This window comes from Procambarus clarkii, chromosome 5 (assembly GCF_040958095.1).
Source record: "Procambarus clarkii isolate CNS0578487 chromosome 5, FALCON_Pclarkii_2.0, whole genome shotgun sequence".
NCBI classification, from domain to species: Eukaryota; Metazoa; Arthropoda; class Malacostraca; order Decapoda; family Cambaridae; genus Procambarus; species Procambarus clarkii.
This window is the reverse complement of record NC_091154.1, coordinates 38,866,949-38,889,308: the sequence shown is the minus strand read 5'-3', so window position 1 is coordinate 38,889,308 and position 22,360 is coordinate 38,866,949. Positions and strand designations below refer to the sequence as shown.

At 49.4% G+C, this 22,360-nt stretch overlaps 3 protein-coding genes across 3 annotated transcripts in view; all 3 read right to left on the bottom strand.

Annotated features, from left to right (window-relative positions):
• Positions 1-11,489, bottom strand: part of LOC123763600 (putative neural-cadherin 2) — a 50,226-nt gene extending 38,737 nt beyond the window's left edge. Inside the window, exons 1-3 of the mRNA XM_069301458.1 lie at positions 10,514-11,489; positions 4,893-5,030; positions 2,626-4,105 (exon numbers count right to left, since the gene is read on the bottom strand). Of these exons, the coding sequence (XP_069157559.1) occupies positions 2,626-4,105; positions 4,893-5,030; positions 10,514-10,765 (1,870 nt within the window). The 5' untranslated portion in view covers positions 10,766-11,489. The remainder of the gene's footprint in view (positions 1-2,625; positions 4,106-4,892; positions 5,031-10,513) is intronic.
• Positions 11,341-16,890, bottom strand: LOC123766279 (collagen alpha-2(I) chain-like). Its single transcript, XM_069303830.1, has 3 exons — positions 16,884-16,890; positions 11,905-13,193; positions 11,341-11,367 (listed from the first exon to the last, which is right to left on the bottom strand). The coding sequence occupies exons 1-3, from the start codon at positions 16,888-16,890 to the stop codon at positions 11,341-11,343; spliced, it is 1,323 nt and encodes a 440-aa protein (XP_069159931.1).
• Positions 16,891-16,989: 99 nt separating this feature from the next.
• Positions 16,990-19,055, bottom strand: LOC138351808 (uncharacterized protein DKFZp434B061-like). Its single transcript, XM_069303819.1, has 2 exons — positions 19,049-19,055; positions 16,990-17,852 (listed from the first exon to the last, which is right to left on the bottom strand). Exons 1-2 carry the CDS (start codon positions 19,053-19,055, stop codon positions 16,990-16,992), a joined length of 870 nt encoding a protein of 289 aa, XP_069159920.1.
• Positions 19,056-22,360: the final 3,305 nt, after the last annotated feature.

Below are 22,360 nucleotides of genomic sequence, written 5' to 3'. Positions count from 1 at the left end.
GCTCTATATATATATATATATATATATATATATATATATATATATATATATATATATATATATATATATATATATATATATATATATATATATATATATGCCTATCTCAGGGAGATAGGCGTACACACTCACAGACACATGCCATATGTACTAAAACATATATATACTGCAACGGACACAGGCACTCTATACTTACGTAAGTATACTTATATGTATACTTACGGAGACTTTCACACATATCCAGTACAAGCTGTAAGTAGAAAAATTCTTTAAACCATGTACAGGTAAATCACAAGTAAAGCATGTACACACGCTCCCTCACACGCCCATACACATCCAAGTACTCTCAAATATCACAAGAGAATGTATAACTGGTTATTAAATTCCACTGAAGAAATTATAAGAAAACTATTATTTCTTGTATTTTCAAAAAAGATTATATACATTTGTCTTAAGATTTTTCAGCTAATATGAAAGTTGAGCGTTTACAAAAACACACAAACCGATAAGTAAGGAAGCTGATTGTATATTCACGTATTCATTCTAAACATTACCATCGAGCTACGTTCATACACACGTCAGTATATACAATTACTCAACTTTAATGTGGGTGGTCATTGGACGGGTATAGCAATTGCCACACATTACAGGACCCGTGGACGGGTATAGCAGTTGTCACACATTACAGGATCAGTGGACGGGTATAGCAGTTGTCACACATTACAGGATCAGTGGACGGGTATAGCAGTTGTCACACATTACAGGATCAGTGGACGGGTATAGCAGTTGTCACACATTATAGGACCAGTGGACGGGTATAGCAGTTGTCACACATTATAGGACCAGTGGACGGGTATAGCAGTTGTCACACATTATAGGACCAGTGGACGGGTATAGCAGTTGTCACACATTATAGGACCAGTGGACGGGTATAGCAGTTGTCACACATTACAGGATCAGTGGACGGGTATAGCAGTTGTCACACATTATAGGACCAGTGGACGGGTATAGCAGTTGCCACACATTATAGGACCAGTGGACGGGTATAGCAGTTGTCACACATTATAGGACCAGTGGACGGGTATAGCAGTTGTCGCACATTATAGGACCAGTGGACGAGTATAGCAGTTGTCACACATTATAGGACCAGTGGACGGGTATAGCAGTTGCCACACATTATAGGACCAGTGGACGGGTATAGCAGCTGCCACATACTACATGACCAGTAGACGGGTATAGCAGTTGTCACATACTACAGGACCCGTGGACGGGTATAGCAGCTGCCACATACTACATGACCAGTAGACGGGTATAACAGTTGTCACATACTACAGGACCAGTGGACGGGTATAGCAGCTGCCACATACTACATGACCAGTAGACGGGTATAACAGTTGTCACATACTACAGGACCCGTGGACGGGTATAGCAGCTGCCACATACTACATGACCAGTAGACGGGTATAGCAGTTGTCACATACTACAGGACCAGTGGACGGGTATAGCAGTTGTCACATACTACAGGACCAGTGGACGGGTATAGCAGTTGTCACACATTACAGGACCAGTGGACGGGTATAGCAGTTGCCACACATTACAGGACCAGTGGACGGGTATAGCAGTTGTCACACATTACTGGACCAGTGGACGGGTATAGCAGTTGCCACACATTACAGGACCAGTGGACGGGTATAGCAGTTGCCACACATTACAGGACCAGTGGACGGGTATAGCAGTTGCCACACATTACAGGACCAGTGGACGGGTATAGCAGTTGTTACATACTACAGGACCTGTGGACAGGTATAGCAGCTGCCACATACCACAGGACGGGTATAGCTGTTGCCTCACCCGCCGCAAATGGCCGCCAGGTTGTTATTCCAAGGCCGACTCGCAATTTTCCGCTCCACTGCAAAACATGGTCTTTACAGGACATAACGCCGAGCGCCCGTCTTGCTCCCGCGCTGATAAAATAGCGCCTAATGGTCGTTTGCACTGTTAGAACGCGAAGATTTCCTTGCAAGGTGTTTCTCTTCACCGTTCATGATGTATACGCCACTTTTGGCCCACCGTGGGCACACGGGTTCAACATTTGTGCGAGTGTGTGTGTGTGTGTGGACTATCGTCAAACTTTTAAAAGGTCTTGATAATTAGACTTATTAGACACACATACCAAAAGAATAGGGGTGGTAGGAGAAGAAAATGTCAAAGTGTTCAGTGAGGATCCACAAGGTCTTCTCTGAGTACTCTTTATTTTCTTCTCCGAGGCTATGGGTCCCTACACTTGCACCAGAGGTGGTACCCCTATATATATATATATATATATATATATATATATATATATATATATATATATATATATATATATATATATATATATATATATATATATATATATATATTCTGAAGTTGTTAGGATAATATAAAATTGTTAAAAGTGATAACTTGAAGCGTTCGATTGGCGTCACAATCTACATGCATATTAATAATATGGACATATAGCATTACTTGGCTATTTTCACTCTGTAACATATAATTGCTAGATTACTGTGCTGGCTATCTTAAAGTTAGACAACCCGGGTTACTGCTATATATCACTCCTTTAATAGAAGCAAGTGTACTCACCTATGGGGCCGTTCTCCTGGACCTCCCCGAACATGGTGGCGTTGGGGAAGACGGGAGAGTTGTCGTTGATATCCTTCACCACCACCATCACCACCGTCTCCGCCACGTGGACCCTCGACCCTGCCACCACCTGTACACTGCTGCCGTCCAGACGACGCCCCGTGGGCTCTGCCTTGCTGCTGCTGCTGCTGCTGCTCCCCGGGTCGTCACAGCCGCTGTCTGTACTGAAGCTGCCCAGCTCATAGTGCTGTTCTCCCGTCGACCTTCTCCATCTGGAGGGCGCGGTGGTCGACTGAGGAACTACCGAAGCAGCTGGAGTCCTCTTTGTTATTCTGTTACCCAAACGTGCAGCTGGCTTAAACTTATGAGCTGAATTTTCAGCTTGTGTGAGTTTACTGTCGGCCTCAGGTTTTATTGTGGGTTCCAAACCATTAGCTGGTAATGCAGATGTTTGTATGCGAAGTAAATTGTTCTTTTTGTCTTTCCCTGACCTCACGATGTCTGGGGTTTCAGTGCCGATAGGTACGAAAGACAGCGTTTTGCTTGATTTAAATTCTGTCGTTTCTCTCGAAGTGTGGGATACCGAGTTGTGATACGAGAACTGAGAAGCGCTCTTTAAGCCACGTTTTTTGTGTTTATAGTAACTGATATTGGACTCCTGATAAAATTGTAAAGTCGTGAGAGTCTGTTCATTTGAGTGTAAATTTATGTCGGTGGAAATTGCGTGTGCTTGCCTGAGCTTAATTGCTGAACGTGGGCTTAGTGGTGTTCCAGTGGTGGAGCGGCTACTTGGATCCTTTACTTTGTCCATTGCAGCACCATTTTTTCTCCCTAACACCTCGTTATATGGGATTTTGTCTTTACTTCCACTAGTGTATTCATTTTCTGTGTGTCTTATGTTAGTGAGATTGTCAGTTCCACCTGAATCAAACTTTATTTTCATGTGAGGGATGCCAGCGTCTCTGGTTGTTCCCAGCTGATGTCCGCCACTTGCTTGCTGCTCTGTTGACGCGAGCTTAGACCTCCTCCGTGACTTACTCCCAGCTGGTACTCGATACCGTCTTAAATATTGGGATTCGTTTGACAAATCTGTTCCACCGCGAACTTCTGCACCCGACGCTTGGCTAGCGACACCAGTCCCCGAGGATATCAACGTGTGTCCGGGAAGCTCCACTTCTTCTCTTATTTCTAGCGTCTCGTCAATAGACTTTTCCACTGCATAATTATTTTCTCTGTTGCTTTCTCTTACGCCAACAGGTCCTTCTATCGTATTTTCTCTCTTTGATCTTCTTTTATTTGATTTATCACCGTTATTTCTTCGTCTTTCGTTTGACTTTGCTTTCTTGGCTTCGTTCTCGTTCTTAGATTTGGCAGCGAGAAGTTGGTCCATGGCCTGTCTGCTCCAGAGGGCCTGGCCATCCCGCACCTGCACCCTCACCCTCCACACCTCCTTCCCCCGGGGCGGGTCGCGGTCCAAAGCCTGCAAGAGATACGTGTTGATGTGAGGGCCTGGTAGTGTGGCGTGTGGACCAATACCTGCATGATAACAGGTGTTGGTGTGAGGTACTGGTAGTGTGGCGTGTGAACCAATACCTGCATGATAACAGGTGTTGGTGTGAGGGCCTGGTAGTGTGGCGTGTGGACCAATACCTGCATGATAACAGGTGTTGGTGTGAGGGCCTGGTAGTGTGGCGTGTGGACCAATACCTGCATGATAACAGGTGTTGGTGTGAGGTACTGGTAGTGTGACGTGTGAACCAATACCTGCATGAGAACAGGTGTTGGTGTGAGGAAATATTAGGATGGCATGGGTAGAGGTATACACCATGCAGGAGGTATATATGGGTAGAGGTATACACCATGGAGGAGGTATACATGGGTAGAGGTATACACTTTTGTTGAACGTCATACTTCATTGCTGTCTAAGTTTATCATTCAATACTTCTAGACTCAAGATGTATTGTGACTGCACAGTAACAGTAACTCAAGATTCAAGTCACTTTAGCGTCAAGATTCTAGAGTCACAATACAAAGGACTCTGTATTGGCTATCGGTATATATGTATTATATCTATGGGCATATATACCTGTTTTTCTTGTTCAGACATTGCAGTATTGAAGACGACTTGTTCATATATAATCTGAGCTATCTGCTTCACTACTTCAGCAGCTGAACTACATGGCTGAAAATTTAAGTGACCATTTTGTTTTCAAAAACTTTCCTGTGTGGGAAGTTGATGGAGAAGAACACTCTCCCTGGCTACTTACCCTCAACTGGATCAACTCTCCTGTGAGGGAGTTGATGGAGAAGAAGGCGTCGTTGTGAGGGTGACCATCAACTCCGTCGCCTCTGACAGTATAGAGCAGTCCGTGATGATCCATCCAGTCCTTGTCCACCGCCTCCACCTGCACCCACCAACACTACTCTGTTAGTATCTCTAGCACATGGGCCAGGGTCCCGCCCTCTCTACATGGGGCGAGGGTCCCGCCCTCTCTACATGGGGCAAGGGTCCCGCCCTCTCTACATGGGGCAAGGGTCCCGCCCTCTCTACATGGGGCGAGGGTCCCGCCCTCTCTACATGGGGCAAGGGTCCCGCCCTCTCTACATGGGGCGAGGGTCCCGCCCTCTCTACATGGGGCGAGGGTCCCGCCCTCTCTACATGGGGCGAGGGTCCCGCCCTCTCTACATGGGCGAGGGTCCCGCCCTCTCTACATGGGCGAGGGTCCCGCCCTCTCTACATGGGCGAGGGTCCCGCCCTCTCTACATGGGCGAGGGTCCCGCCCTCTCTACATGGGCGAGGGTCCCGCCCTCTCTACATGGGCGAGGGTCCCGCCCTCTCTACATGGGCGAGGGTCCCGCCCTCTCTACATGGGCGAGGGTCCCGCCCTCTCTACATGGGCGAGGGTCCCGCCCTCTCTACATGGGCGAGGGTCCCGCCCTCTCTACATGGGCGAGGGTCCCGCCCTCTCTACATGGGCGAGGGTCCCGCCCTCTCTACATGGGGCGAGGGTCCCGCCCTCTCTACATGGGCGAGGGTCCCGCCCTCTCTACATGGGGCGAGGGTCCCGCCCTCTCTACATGGGCGAGGGTCCCGCCCTCTCTACATGGGCGAGGGTCCCGCCCTCTCTACATGGGGCGAGGGTCCCGCCCTCTCTACATGGGCGAGGGTCCCGCCCTCTCTACATGGGCGAGGGTCCCGCCCTCTCTACATGGGCGAGGGTCCCGCCCTCTCTACATGGGGCGAGGGTCCCGCCCTCTCTACATGGGCGAGGGTCCCGCCCTCTCTACATGGGGCGAGGGTCCCGCCCTCTCTACATGGGCGAGGGTCCCGCCCTCTCTACATGGGCGAGGGTCCCGCCCTCTCTACATGGGGCCAGGGTTCCCGCCCTCTCTACATGGGCGAGGGTCCCGCCCTCTCTACATGGGCGAGGGTCCCGCCCTCTCTACATGGGGCGAGGGTCCCGCCCTCTCTACATGGGCGAGGGTCCCGCCCTCTCTACATGGGCGAGGGTCCCGCCCTCTCTACATGGGGCCAGGGTTCCCGCCCTCTCTACATGGGCGAGGGTCCCGCCCTCTCTACATGGGGCGAGGGTCCCGCCCTCTCTACATGGGCGAGGGTCCCGCCCTCTCTACATGGGCGAGGGTCCCGCCCTCTCTACCTGGGCGAGGGTCCCGCCCTCTCTACATGGGCGAGGGTCCCGCCCTCTCTACATGGGCGAGGGTCCCGCCCTCTCTACCTGGGCGAGGGTCCCGCCCTCTCTACATGGGCGAGGGTCCCGCCCTCTCTACATGGGCGAGGGTCCCGCCCTCTCTACCTGGGCGAGGGTCCCGCCCTCTCTACCTGGGCGAGGGTCCCGCCCTCTCTACATGGGCGAGGGTCCCGCCCTCTCTACATGGGCGAGGGTCCCGCCCTCTCTACCTGGGCGAGGGTCCCGCCCTCTCTACCTGGGCGAGGGTCCCGCCCTCTCTACCTGGGCGAGGGTCCCGCCCTCTCTACCTGGGCGAGGGTCCCGCCCTCTCTACCTGGGCGAGGGTCCCGCCCTCTCTACCTGGGCGAGGGTCCCGCCCTCTCTACCTGGGCGAGGGTGAACAATATGGTAATTAACGTTGCTGAAAAACTAAGTGGTAACTGTAATTTGACGGGTGGTGTGGTGGGCAGGGGAGTGTGGTGGGGAGGAGTGTAGTGGGGAGGAGTGTGGTGGGGAGGAGTGTGGTGGGGAGGAGTGTAGTGGGGAGGAATGTGTTCGGGAGGAATGTGTTCGGGAGGAATGTGTTCGGGAGGAATGTGTTCGGAAGGAATGTGTTCGGAAGGAATGTGTTCGGAAGGAATGTGTTCGGGAGGAATGTGTCAGTGCGGAAGTCTGACAAAGTGCCGGACAAAATACACAGAGACGAGCGATGGCAGACCAAGAAAGAGTAAACAAAACTGAACATAATGCCACTGTCACATACTACTAAACAAATGTTATCTCGAATATATTAAAACCTGAGATAACAGGATAACTGAACACATCCAAGATGAAATATATAATGCTGACAGATAATCTTCATGGAGTGCATTAATCATTCGTCTGTAAAACTCTTTCTACCAGGTCGCTCAGATGCTACAATTGTTGACATTTGCAGCTTCAAATTATTTACGCACGAAATTTTAGATAAAGCAATTTATACTTCATTCATAACAAAACACAATACAAATTTTTTTTTGTTTAATCATGGTAAAAAACCACGATTTTTTCAAATCAGTTTAAGAGTAAAATAGGAATAAGTTGATTTTCAATTTCGTGTTGGAGTTGGGAACCGATGATTCGAAATTTGTTTCATGTGGACACTCAAAACTTCAGGACGTCGTCATGTAAAACTCCTGCCTACGCTGCCCCTTTAACCACCACCGCACTCAAGCAAGCACCAACACTTTAAGGACACTCAAGCAAGCACCAACACTTTAAGGACACTCAAGCAAGCACCAACACCCACCAGACACTCAAGCAGGCACCAACACTCTCCAGACAAGCAAGCACCAACACTTTAAGGACACTCAAGCAAGCACCAACACTTTAAGGACACTCAAGCAAGCACCAACACCCACCAGACACTCAAGCAAGCACCAACACCCACCAGACACTCCAGGAAGCACCAACACCCACCAGACACTCCAGGAAGCACCAACACCCACCAGACACTCCAGGAAGCACCAACACTCACCAGACACTCCAGGAAGCACCAACACCCACCAGACACTCCAGGAAGCACCAACACCCACCAGGCACTCCAGGAAGCACCAACACTCACCAGACACTCCAGGAAGCACCAACACTCACCAGACACTCCAGGAAGCACCAACACCCACCAGACACTCCAGGAAGCACCAACACCCACCAGGCACTCCAGGAAGCACCAACACTCACCAGACACTCCAGGAAGCACCAACACTCACCAGACACTCCAGGAAGCACCAACACCCATCAGACACTCCAGGAAGCACCAACACCCACCAGGCACTCCAGGAAGCACCAACACTCACCAGACACTCCAGGAAGCACCAACACCCACCAGACACTCCAGGAAGCACCAACACCCACCAGGCACTCCAGGAAGCACCAACACTCACCAGACACTCCAGGAAGCACCAACACTCACCAGACACTCCAGGAAGCACCAACACCCACCAGACACTCCAAGAAGCACCAACACCCACCAGGCACTCCAGGAAGCACCAACACTCACCAGACACTCCAGGAAGCACCAACACTTACCAGACACTCAACCAAGCACCAACACTCACCAGACACTCAAGCAAGCACCAACACCCACCAGACACTCAAGCAAGCACCAACACCCACCAGACACTCCAGGAAGCACCAACACCCACCAGGCACTCCAGGAAGCACCAACACTCACCAGACACTCCAGGAAGCACCAACACTCACCAGACACTCAAGCAAGCACCAACACTCACCAGACACTCCAGGAAGCACCAACACCCACCAGACACTCCAGGAAGCACCAACACTCACCAGACACTCCAGGAAGCACCAACACCCACCAGACACTCCAGGAAGCACCAACACCCACCAGACACTCCAGGAAGCACCAACACTTACCAGACACTCCAGGAAGCACCAACACTCACCAGGCACTCCAGGAAGCACCAACACCCACCAGACACTCCAGGAAGCACCAACACCCACCAGGCACTCCAGGAAGCACCAACACTCACCAGACACTCCAGGAAGCACCAACACTCACCAGACACTCAAGCAAGCACCAACACTCACCAGACACTCTAGGAAGCACCAACACCCACCAGACACTCCAGGAAGCACCAACACTCACCAGACACTCCAGGAAGCACCAACACTCACCAGACACTCCAGGAAGCACCAACACCCACCAGACACTCCAGGAAGCACCAACACCCACCAGACACTCCAGGAAGCACCAACACTTACCAGACACTCCAGGAAGCACCAACACTCACCAGGCACTCCAGGAAGCACCAACACCCACCAGACACTCCAGGAAGCACCAACACCCACCAGGCACTCCAGGAAGCACCAACACTCACCAGACACTCCAGGAAGCACCAACACTCACCAGACACTCAAGCAAGCACCAACACTCACCAGACACTCCAGGAAGCACCAACACCCTCCTGACACTCCAGGAAGCACCAACACTCACCAGACACTCCAGGAAGCACCAACACCCTCCTGACACTCCAGGAAGCACCAACACTCACCAGACACTCCAGGAAGCACCAACACTCACCAGACACTCCAGGAAGCACCAACACTCACCAGACACTCAAGCAAGCACCAACACCCACCTGACACTCCAGGAAGCACCAACACCCACCAGACACTCCAGGAAGCACCAACACTCACCAGACACTCCAGGAAGCACCAACACTCACCAGACACTCCAGGAAGCACCAACACCCACCAGACACTCCAGGAAGCACCAACACTCACCAGACACTCAAGCAAGCACCAACACCCACCAGACACTCCAGGAAGCACCAACACCCACCAGACACTCAAGCAAGCACCAACACCCTCCAGACACTCAAGCAAGCACCAACACCCTCCTGACACTCAAGCAAGCACCAACACCCACCAGACACTCAAGCAAGCACCAACACTCACCAGACACTCCAGGAAGCACCAACACCCACCAGACACTCAAGCAAGCACCAACACTCACCAGACACTCAAGCAAGCACCAACACTCACCAGACACTCCAGGAAGCACCAACACCCTCCTGACACTCCAGGAAGCACCAACACTCACCAGACACTCCAGGAAGCACCAACACCCACCAGACACTCAAGCAAGCACCAACACCCACCAGACACTCAAGCAAGCACCAACACTCACCAGACACTCAAGCAAGCACCAACACCCACCAGACACTCCAGGAAGCACCAACACCCACCAGACACTCCAGGAAGCACCAACACTCACCAGACACTCCAGGAAGCACCAACACTCACCAGACACTCAAGCAAGCACCAACACCCACCAGACACTCAAGCAAGCACCAACTCCCACCAGACACTCAAGCAAGCACCAACACTCACCAGACACTCAAGCAAGCACCAACACCCTCCAGACACTCAAGCAAGCACCAACACCCACCAGACACTCAAGCAAGCACCAACACCCACCAGACACTCAAGCAAGCACCAACACCCTCCAGACAAGCAAGCACCAACACTTTAAGGACACTCAAGCAAGCACCAACACCCACCAGACACTCAAGCAAGCACCAACACCCACCAGACACTCAAGCAAGCACCAACACCCACCAGACACTCAAGCAAGCACCAACACCTACACCTGGCAATATAAAGTCCTGCAGTAGCACCTGGTCTTCAAGACTGACCTTAGCGATGGTCGCTGGGAGGTGGCGGTCGTCCTCCTCAACGACGGTGACCTGCGGCTGCGGGTTGAGGAAGTAGGGCGGGTTGTCGTTGACGTCAGCGACTCGCACCTGTACCATGGTGTGTACGGTGTGGCCGCCGGCGGCCTCCGCAGCCACCACCAGCTCGTGCTGCCGCACCGCCAGCAGGTCCACGCCGCACGGAGGAAGGGAGGGGAGATAAGCATGAAGAGCTGAACAACCAGGACCAGTCATGTCTACCAACCCGTCCTCACGAGCAATGGCCAAATGATCGTTAATCCAGACGCCAAACTCAGTGTTTTTGAATTAAAAATACTTTATACGCTACTCTAAACGACGATCCCAGCCCGTCCTCCAAACAAAGATCCAAAAGTGATTCCATGCACCCGCCAAACCCCCTGTTTATGAATGAAAAGCGGTTTACACACGACTCACAACTGCTGACGTTCGAACATATCCGGAACAAGTGCTTCACTGATGAATTTTGTTCGAATCACAACGCTACAAATGCTTCACCCACGTACTACAAATACAAATAATCGCCAACAGAACCAAAACACCTAACCTAACCTAACCTATGCCTATATATACACAATATGCTAATATATTATAATATTAATTTATACTTGAGAAAATCCCCGTTTTAAATGAACAGCATGTTAAAATTTATGAATGCGTCTGTGGGGGTTGACCGCTGGGTGTAATGGACTTGAGTCGAGGACGGGTTGCCTATCCCCATAAACAAAGACCAAAGTCCATTCCATGAATCCGCCAAACCCCCTGTTTATGAATGAAAAGCGGTTTACACATTACTCACAACCGATGACTTCCGAACACTTCCGGAACAATGACTGATAAAGATTAAGCCACCCAAAATGTGGCACGGACATGAATAGCCCGTAATCGGGAACAAGTGTTTCGCTGACGACTTTTGTTCGAACCACAACGCTGTAAAAGTCTCTCCCACGTACTACAAATACAAATAATCGCCAACAGAACCTAAACACCTAACCTAACCTAACCAATGCCTAAATGTACACAATATGCTGATATATAACAAGATTAATATATATATATATATATATATATATATATATATATATATATATATATATATATATATATATATATATATATATATATAAATATCAGCATATTGTTAATTATATTATTATAATAATAATTGTTGTAATTAACAATTATTACCATTCGTTCTGCTGGGTCATGAAGGAAGTGGGAGGGAGGGAGGGAGGGAGGGAGAGAGATGTTGAGAGGAGGCAGACACAGAAAAAACAAAGGAGGGGGTGAAGGGGCAGAGGGGGAGCGGTAATGTAGCCTCGGGGCCAAGGTTTATCCAACAATTTACGTCTTACGGAGCAAACAGTGTTGGTCAGGTTGAGCGGCCTGCCGGGTGTGTCGCCGCCCCGGGTCCTGTAATACCCGCCGGGTGTGTCGCCGCCCCGGGTCCTGTAATACCCGCCGGGTGTGTCGCCGCCCCGGGTCCTGTAATACCCGCCGGGGGTGTCGTCGCCCCGGGTCCTGTAATACCCGCCGGGTGTGTCGCCGCCCCGGGTCCTGTAATACCCGCCGGGGGTGTCGTCGCCCCGGGTCCTGTAATACCCGCCGGGGGTGTCGCCGCCCCGGGTCCTGTAATACCCGCCGGGGGTGTCGCCGCCCCGGGTCCTGTAATACCCGCCGGGGGTGTCGCCGAACCCGGGTCCTGTAATACCCGCCGGGGGTGTCGTCGCCCCGGGTCCTGTAATACCCGCCGGGTGTGTCGCCGCCCCGGGTCCTGTAATACCCGCCGGGGGTGTCGTCGCCCCGGGTCCTGTAATACCCGCCGGGGGTGTCGCCGCCCCGGGTCCTGTAATACCCGCCGGGGGTGTCGCCGCCCCGGGTCCTGTAATACCCGCCGGGGGTGTCGCCGCCCCGGGTCCTGTAATACCCGCCGGGGGTGTCGCCGCCCCGGGTCCTGTAATACCCGCCGGGGGTGTCGCCGAACCCGGGTCCTGTAATACCCGCCGGGGGTGTCGCCGCCCCGGGTCCTGTAATACCCGCCGGGGGTGTCGCCGAACCCGGGTCCTGTAATACCCGCCGGGGGTGTCGCCGCCCCGGGTCCTGTAATACCCGCCGGGGGTGTCGCCGCCCCGGGTCCTGTAATACCCGCCGGGGGTGTCGCCGCCCCGGGTCCTGTAATACCCGCCGGGGGTGTCGCCGCCCCGGGTCCTGTAATACCCGCCGGGGGTGTCGCCGAACCCGGGTCCTGTAATACCCGCCGGGGGTGTCGTCGCCCCGGGTCCTGTAATACCCGCCGGGGGTGTCGCCGAACCCGGGTCCTGTAATACCCGCCGGGGGTGTCGTCGCCCCGGGTCCTGTAATACCCGCCGGGGGTGTCGCCGAACCCGGGTCCTGTAATACCCGCCGGGGGTGTCGCCGCCCCGGGTCCTGTAATACCCGCCGGGGGTGTCGCCGCCCCGGGTCCTGTAATACCCGCCGGGGGTGTCGTCGCCCCGGGTCCTGTAATACCCGCCGGGGGTGTCGCCGCCCCGGGTCCTGTAATACCCGCCGGGGGTGTCGCCGCCCCGGGTCCTGTAATACCCGCCGGGGGTGTCGCCGAACCCGGGTCCTGTAATACCCGCCGGGGGTGTCGCCGCCCCGGGTCCTGTAATAACGCGTTGCGCCTCAACAATCGACCTTTCGTATCTTTTCCACTGATGTTGCTGCTTATCCTCGCCACTGCTCCACGGCCCCCCGTTACATATACACACACACACAAACATATATATATATATATATATATATATATATATATATATATATATATATATATATATATATACATATATATATATATATATATATATATATATATACATAACGCCCCAGGCTCGTGTATAACGCCCCAGGCTCGTGTATAACGCCCCAGGCTCGTGTATAACGCCCCAGGCTCGTGTATAACGCCCCAGGCTCGTGTATAACGCCCCAGGCTCGTGTATAACGCCCCAGGCTCGTGTATAACGCCCCAGGCTCGTGTATAACGCCCCAGGCTCGTGTATAACGCCCCAGGCTCGTGTATAACGCCCCAGGCTCGTGTATAACGCCCCAGGCTCGTGTATAAAGCCTCTGGCTGCTGCTTGACTAACTAAAGCGCTCACCTGCTTCTGATACAGTATAAATAAACCATTTTACGACATTTATATTTAATATATTTTCTTGCACTTCTCGGGTCAAGCCTCGACATATACTTCCCCTGAGAAAAATAATCAATACTCCTCCTGCCATGGTGTGGGAGCCGTCTCTGCCCGGGAGGAAGGGTAGATGTCTCTGCCCGGGAGGAAGGGTAGATGTCTCTGCCCGGGAGGAAGGGTAGACGTCTTTGCCCGGGAGGAAGGGGAGACATCTCTGCCCGGGAGGAAGGAGGAGACATCTCTGCCCGGGAGGAAGGGGGAGACATCTCTGCCCGGGAGGAAGGGTAGATGTCTCTGCCCGGGAGGAAGGGTAGACGCCTCTGCCCGGGAGGAAGGGGAGACATCTCTGCCCGGGAGGAAGGGGGAGACATCTCTGCCCGGGAGGAAGGAGGAGACATCTCTGCCCGGGAGGAAGGGGGAGACATCTCTGCCCGGGAGGAAGGGTAGATGTCTCTGCCCGGGAGGAAGGGTAGACGCCTCTGCCCGGGAGGAAGGGGAGACATCTCTGCCCGGGAGGAAGGGGGAGACATCTCTGCCCGGGAGGAAGGGGGAGACATCTCTGCCCGGGAGGAAGGGTAGATGTCTCTGCCCGGGAGGAAGGGTAGACGCCTCTGCCCGGGAGGAAGGGGAGACATCTCTGCCCGGGAGGAAGGGGGAGACATCTCTGCCCGGGAGGAAGGGGGAGACATCTCTGCCCGGGAGGAAGGGGGAGACGCCTCTGCCTGGGAGGGAGGGGAACAACATTATGGGAAGAGAAGGCTGAAGATGCCCCAAGGGACGCCCTGCCTCGTCCTACACTACGGCCGCTTCGTCTCCATCACACTTCAGCGGCATTTGATCTCGCGAAAATTTACAGACATTAAAAATTGTTCAAGAAACCATTTTCTAAGTTACTGAACAAAAAGTGCCGGACCAACAGGGTTGTCAAGCCTGGCACCAGGCCCAGCTTGGGGCCAGAACCCTCTCCTGCAGGTATACTCCACGTATATTCCAGGTATACTCCAGGTATAAACTCGAGATTGATTTGGGAATTTAAAGTACTCAGAACCATACAATATTTGACTCGGTTCCCAGAACAACCGAACACTAAAGCCACAGTCAGACAAACGAACATAAATACAGTGTGACAGCGGCCACATCCTTGAAACTTGTGTGTTAAATTGGCAGTTCCCCCTACAGCTCTCCGGAGACATCCAGGTCACACCCAGCGAGAAGAAAAAGAGAGAGAGAGAGAGAGAACAAAAAGATATCGCAAAATAGTCATCATTGAAGACAAGCAAGAGTAAACACTGATGGGAACATTTCTTGCTTTCCTATTGAATGGGGAGAGTGATGTATGTATATATATATATGCGAACAAGCCTGAATGGTCCCCAGGACAATATGCAACTGAAAACTCACACCCCAGAAGTGACTCGAACCCATACTCCCAGAAGCAACGCAACTGGTATGTACAAGACGCCTTAATCCACTTGACCATCACGACCGGAACATGTCCGGTCGTGATGGTCAAGTGGATTAAGGCGTCTTGTACATACCAGTTGCGTTGCTTCTGTGAGTATGGGTTCGAGTCACTTCTGGGGTGTGAGTTTTCAGTTATATATATATATATATATATATATATATATATATATATATATATATATATATATATATATATATATATATATATATATATATATATATATATATATATATATATATATATACATATACAGGTGGGTGGCAAAACAAAACAAAATCTCTCGTGGGGCCGGGGTGGAGAGAGAGCATTCAGGGAGGCAGCAACAAAAATACGCTCCCTGACAAAAGAATTCCTGCTCCTGCGCTAACGAGAATGGCTGGCCATCTTGGTGAAGGACTTCTCTGATGGTCCTGTGGAAACTTTTTCCGACGGCTCTGGATCAAGTTATATATCACAATTGCCATATATTTTTGTTTTTCTTCGATGAAAAAATGTTTCTCCGGTTAAACTGGTTCCTGGAAAAACCTGTTCCATGTAAAGGCATTTGTGTGTGTGTCACGCCCTCACGCGCTTGTTATTGTGCGTGCGTCGGCCACGTGGTCACGTCTGTCAGCCGTTACTTAAGGCTTTGGACCACGTGCTCGTGACGCCACGAGACCGCGTGTGTATTTTGTGATTGTTAAACTCAACACAAAGAGCTTTCGGCGTCCTTCAGTTTAAGTAATTTTTATTACAAAGACTAGCTGTACCCGGCCACGCGTTGCTGTGACTCAGCAACGCGTGGTCGTTGCTGAGCCACAGCAACCCTCCTCTGTCCCCACCGTCCTTCCCACCATTCCCCACTCCCCCGCCCCCTCGTACTCCCCCCCCGCCATTCCCCACTCCCTGATCCCCTCGTCCTCCCCCACCATTTCCCTGTTCCCTCGTCCTCCCCTCCATCCCCCACTTTACATCCCCTCGTTCTCCCCATCATTACCCACTCCCCCGTCCGATGCAATCTCAAATGGTCTGATGTTCTCATCAGAAAAAATGGGAATATCAAATGATCTGATGTTCCCATCACTGAAAAATAAGAAAAACAGTTAAAAAACAAAATGAAAACATAAAAATTAAACTTTACTCACGAAATGAACGGTATGGTAAACAACACAGTTCAGTTCCAACCCAATGTCACACAAAAATATTAAATCAAAATTAAAATAAATCAAAGTCTATGACAATTCAATTTAACAATGCAACCGGAAACATTTAAATGGAATCGTAACATATTTAGTGTAGCGTGTGTTGCTTTTATGTCCAACATATGGCGCTGTTATTCAAAAAAGTTACGTAAGAACAAGTAATGTTCTTACCTGTCACAGGTGTGGCATGTATATAGAAGGTATATAAAAACAAGCACATATTCGAATGGAAAGTTGTGTAAAAGTTTCAAAGCAATCGCTAAAGAAATTTCGGAGATTAGCGATTATGAACAAAACGAACATTTACATTTTTATTTACTTAGATATACATTTCAATTAATTTATTTTCACTCTCAATTCTGACTGCGTATCTATGCATACACATAGAAGCGCATGCATAATAAATGTATAATAAATGCACGTATACATAAAGTTATATACTAAAATGTTGATCAAAACAAAGTATTTGACCGTGATATAGGTAAGAAAAATGAAATTCTATTTTAATCCAAAATTACCTCTCATGTATTACACTTTTAATTATAATAAAGAACTTGAAATAAATGCAGACAGTTTAAAGTAGCAATAATGATCTTGGTGAAAGTCGGAGACTTTAACCTTTGGTCATGAGCTGGTGACGAGTGATGTCGTCTCAGTATCTGTCAGTTTCAGTGTAGTGGGCGTGACAGTGTGGTGGGCGTGACAGTGTGGAGGGCGTGACAGTGTGGTGGGCGTGACAGTGTGGAGGGCGTGACAGTGTGGTGGGCGTGACAGTGTGGAGGGCGTGACAGTGTGGTGGGCGCCACAGTGTGGTGGGCGTGACAGTGTGGTGGGCGTGACAGTGTGGAGGGCGTGACAGTGTGGTGGGCGTGACAGTGTGGAGGGCGTGACAGTGTGGTGGGCGCCACAGTGTGGTGGGCGTGACAGTGTGGTGGGCGTGACAGTGTGGAGGGCGTGACAGTGTGGTGGGCGTGACAGTGTGGAGGGCGTGACAGTGTGGTGGGCGCCACAGTGTGGTGGGCGTGACAGTGTGGAGGGCGTGACAGTGTGGTGGGCGTGACAGTGTGGTGGGCGTGACAGTGTGGAGGGCGTGACAGTGTGGTGGGCGTGACAGTGTGGAGGGCGTGACAGTGTGGTGGGCGCCACAGTGTGGTGGGCGTGACAGTGTGGTGGGCGCCACAGTGAGGTGGGCGTGACAGTGTGGTGGGCGTGACAACTCACCTTGTCGTGGGTCTCGTAGTCGAGTGCGGCGGCCAGAGTGATGACCCCAGAGTGCTGGTCGATGGTGAAGAGTCCGTCCTTGTTACCGCCCGTGATGCTGTACCGCACGCCCGCACCTGCGGGAGAAGGAGGAGGAGGTAGGCGGGTTACCGCAGGACATGATAACGACTTGATAACATGTTTGACGACCTGATAACGATCCACGGTGGCTCGAAACGTCGTCGTTTCTTCATTTTCTGATGCTTCATCGCCTGCATGCGAACGATCTGCGAGAGGGGATACATTCCACTCCTTTCAATGTTCGCTGACGCGGCAAAATATATGAGAAGGATACATACGATGGCAGGCTTCATGATACCATAAGAGAACCTAGTCAAAATGAAAATATGGGCCCCTCAAGTGGGTACTGGAGTTCAATCCTAGTAAGTGCAAAGTAATGAAGCTGGGTACGGGGTAACCGGCGACCGGACACAAGGCATCAGATTGGGGGAAGGAAATCCTATTGGAATCGGACAGTGAAAAAGTCTCGAGGAATTATTATATTATCCCGAACCTCTCACTTGAAGCCCACATTCAAAGAATATCATCAGCAGCATTCGGAAGGTTGGCTGATGTAAGAACTGACTTTAGGAATCTGAACAAAGAGTGGTTCTGGAACTTGCATATCATTTATGTCGGACCAATTCTCAATAAGCTTCACCGGAGAGTCCTTGTCCTTGTCTCGTTAAACACAGAATGAACCTGAGAAAGTTATATGCCACCAGACTAGACCCTGAGGTAAGAGGTGTGAGCTACGAGAAAAGACAACAGGTGTTAAACTTCACGTCACTGGAAGTGAGAAGAAACAGTGAAGACATAATTACCACATACAAAATACACAAGGAAATAGACAGGGCAGACAGAGACAGACAATATAACAGAAATAATACCCGAACAAAAGGGAGACAGATGGAAACTATAAGTACCCAGATGAGCCACTGAGATACTAGAATTTTGTTTCTGTTCAGAGTAGTGAACAACTGGAACGCATGGATCATTTTTCACCTTTGTACCCAAGTGAAACAAAAATAAAAAATAAAGAATATATTCGTGCTAGAATCACTGATCTCACCCAAACATATTTTATTCGCCTGGACAATAGGAGATTCGAACCCCACGAGCGGGAGACAGTAACTCAATCAATTGTACTACGAACATATCTCTTTCTCTCTCTCTCTCTTTCCCCTCGTGGTGTTATATTTTATAATTTTTCTGCTGTAGAGTAGTACAGTTTCGCATTTTACTAATCAGTATATCTCCCTTTAAACCATTTCTCCTCTCACTTCTCATATTCCTCTCTCAACTCTCATATTCCTCTCTCACCTCTCATATTCCTCTCTCACCTCTCATATTCCTCTCTCTCCTCTCATATTCCTCTCTCACCTCTCATATTCCTCTCTCACCTCTCATATTCCTCTCTCACCTCTCATATTCCTCTCGACGTGCATGAATGGTCGAGCGTCAGTTCCCAAGCCCCGTCTTCCGAATATTTCTGTACTTCAACGTAATGATACGATTCTCTCGTTTTTTCTCCAGATTTTCACTTAAAGACGTTAAATAAATAAATAAGCTTTCGTCCCTGAAATGTTAATTCTGACATCAGTGACTATTTTGTGTCTGGCTTCCATCACTATTCGATTGTTCTGATCTTCCTCATTCCGAACATTACTTCTTCGTCTACATTTTCGCTTTTCTTTAGAATGTCGTTATCGTGTTTCTCTGTTTCTCCTATCCTCCAGTGTGTGGCCATATACAAGTACCCTCAGTGTTTCCTCGTAGATCAGACCCATCAACTCAGGAACGAGTATTGTCCTCACTGGTGCTTCTTCTCCTTCGTGTAGAGGCTTCATTCTGGGACCAAATTCTCAGAATTTGGTCTCCTGTTGTTTATAGTACTGGGAAGATACAGGTGTCTCCTGCTGTTTATAGTACTCGGAAGATACAGGTGTGTGCCCAAGTTTCTGAAGACTATCTGGAAGACGGCCAGTTTAGCCCACGCTGCTGATGTTATTCTCCTCATGTGAGAATATTATTTGGGTAATATACCCATATATAAAAATAAGTATACTTCTATGTACGCGTGTCTGTGTGTATACTTAAGATATATATGAATACACATGTATTTCTGTATTCACGTTTTTCGCAACTGATATAAATTTCGCGATTCAGTAAATATATTCAAAATATACAGCAAAGAAAAATATATATATATTCATATGTTTATTCAAAAAATAAAAATAAATAAAAAAATTGTGTGTAATCGTACAAGTATTAGTGAAACCCTTTATGGATGGCAGGAGATCCTATCCTACTTTACCTGAGCACTTCGTAAGTGTGGTTTATTTGACTACCAGATGGGATATCCGGCGGTGCCCGGGTCCCGTGTTTTTTCCCGGTATGAAACACGTCTGGAACCTGTATGTAACAGGTTTGGAACCCATATGTAACGTCTGGAATACGTATGTGACACGTCTGGAACTCGAGTATGGAGTTATTAAACAAATGCTTGAAAATGTGACACCGAAAGAACTAACGTCAGAACGTTCCATGGTCAGAGTAATTTAATTGTCATTCAAAGTCTAAATATATATGGAATACATCTTTGGTTTTAATTGGATGGCCAGCAGTTAGCAGCTACGTCGTCAGTTAGTGCAGCTCTGTTGAACAGTATGAAGCAGTTTAGCGTACATCCAAATGTATAACCTCTGTCCAATACGCTTATTATTCAGAGCGCTAATGCATTATTCTGATCATAGAGGAATAGTACTCCCGTTGCATTTAATTTTAGGGAATAATTTTAGAACGTGGAAATACCATTTGATGAGGTACAGAGGGCGACTGACAGTTGTCGCGTAATATCTCTGGGTCCACTAAGCTACAAGATTGACAGTCATGAAGCCCCGTCTCTGGGTCCATAAAGCCACAAGATTGACAGTCGTGAAGTTCCGTCACTGGGTCCCCCCAAGCCCTAAGATTCAGGACCTCGCAGGATATCATATCAGAGCTAAATGTCGAATGTATTGGAAATTCCGCACCATCATAGGAAGGCGTATATAGAGTGGATCGCTTCAAATACCTGAAATATATGTTCAATTTCCACACAGGTTACAAGTCTTGCATGATCCATGCACATTGTTGGTCCTGAAGGACTCTTGTGATTTTTAAGAATCCGTTACAACCAAGATTTCTTACCGATAAAATTTGGGTAAGAAAATTGATGTACAGTACAAGGTCCTGCGAATTACATTCATTATTATTAAATGGAATTATTAGCAATACTTTAAAAAAACTATTTTTTAGATTTTGGAGAGTAAACAAATGCGGAACGTTTTGAAAAATCGCAGTATTTAATATTTATTTAAAAAATCAAAATATTTTTATTTTGATGTAAGATGCAGTCAAAAATAACAAGGAAAATGTGTTGCTTCGACAACTTGGAGCAGTAAAGATAGATCGTTGGATCTAACCGTACAGATATCTATATCTGCCTGGTATAGATATCTGTACGGTTGTGGTGGTGTCAGCTGTGGTGCAGGTGTACGGTTGTGGTGGTGTCAGCTGTGGTGCAGGTGTAGTGTTGTGAAGCTTCCGTCTGTAGTAAAGAGTGTGAAATAGATGGACTCTCATCTGTAAGTCTCTGAAGCTTGAATTAAAGGTATTATACCACGCGAACAATGACGGAGAATTCCTTGAAATTTTCGGTCTCTTATAGCCTCCCTCTCTCTCTCTCTCTCTCTCTCTCTCTCTCTCTCTCTCTCTCTCTCTCTCTCTCTCTCTCTCTCTCTCTCTCTCTCTCTCTCTCTCTCTCTCTCTCTCTTTCTCTCTCTCTCTCTTCCCCCTTCTCTTTCCCAACTTTCCATTTTTTAATCCTGGGGAGAAGACCTGGTCGGTGATGGTGCGACACTCTCATTACACATTCCATAAGAGGAGGTCAAATATTGAATGTCGAAGCTTTTGTGTAAATTTGGGTGACCTTTGGAAGCAGAGGTCACTGAGAGTGAGTGTACGGGAAAAGACGATCATTATTATGTAAATTTGATGCTTGTTCTCACCTAGTTGTGCTTGCGAGGGTTGAGCTTCGGCTCTTTGGTCCCTACCTCTCAACTGTCATTCAACTGGTGTACAGATTTCTGAGCCTTTTGGGCTCTATCATATCTACAATGTGAACTGTGCATGGAGTCAGCCTCCACCACATCACTTCCTAGTGCATTCCATTCGTCAATCACTCTGACACTAAAAAAGTTATTTCTAATGTCTCTGTGACTCATTTGGGTACTCAGCTTCCACCTGTGTCCCCTTGTTCGAGTTCCATCTATGTCAAATAGTTTGTCCTTGTCCACCCTGTCAATTCCTCTGAGAATTATGTAGGCGGTGATCATGTCTCTTCAAACTCTTCTGTCTTCCAGGGACGTGAGGTTTAGTTCCCGTAGCCTTTCCTCGTAGCTCATACCTCGTGCTACGCAAGGCATGGACGGGCGGGAGGGTGTGTATTCACCAAGTTGTGCTTACGAGGGTTGAGTTCTGCTCTTTCGGACCCGCCTCTCAACTGTCAATCAACTGATTTTTTTCCCTTTTTCCCACACACACACACACACACACACACACACACACACACACACATACATACACACACACACACACACACACACACACACACACACACACACACACACACACACACACACACACACACACACACACACACACACACACACACAACTCGAGAGTTACTCGA

What these genes read in the sequence shown, in the direction of transcription:
- LOC123766279 (XM_069303830.1), bottom strand. An exon ending in TGACCAACACTGTTTGCTCC is followed by an intron (nt 11,368 to 11,904) that starts GTAAGACGTAAA and finishes TTGTTCCGGAAG; the next exon opens with TGTTCGGAAGTCATCGGTTG.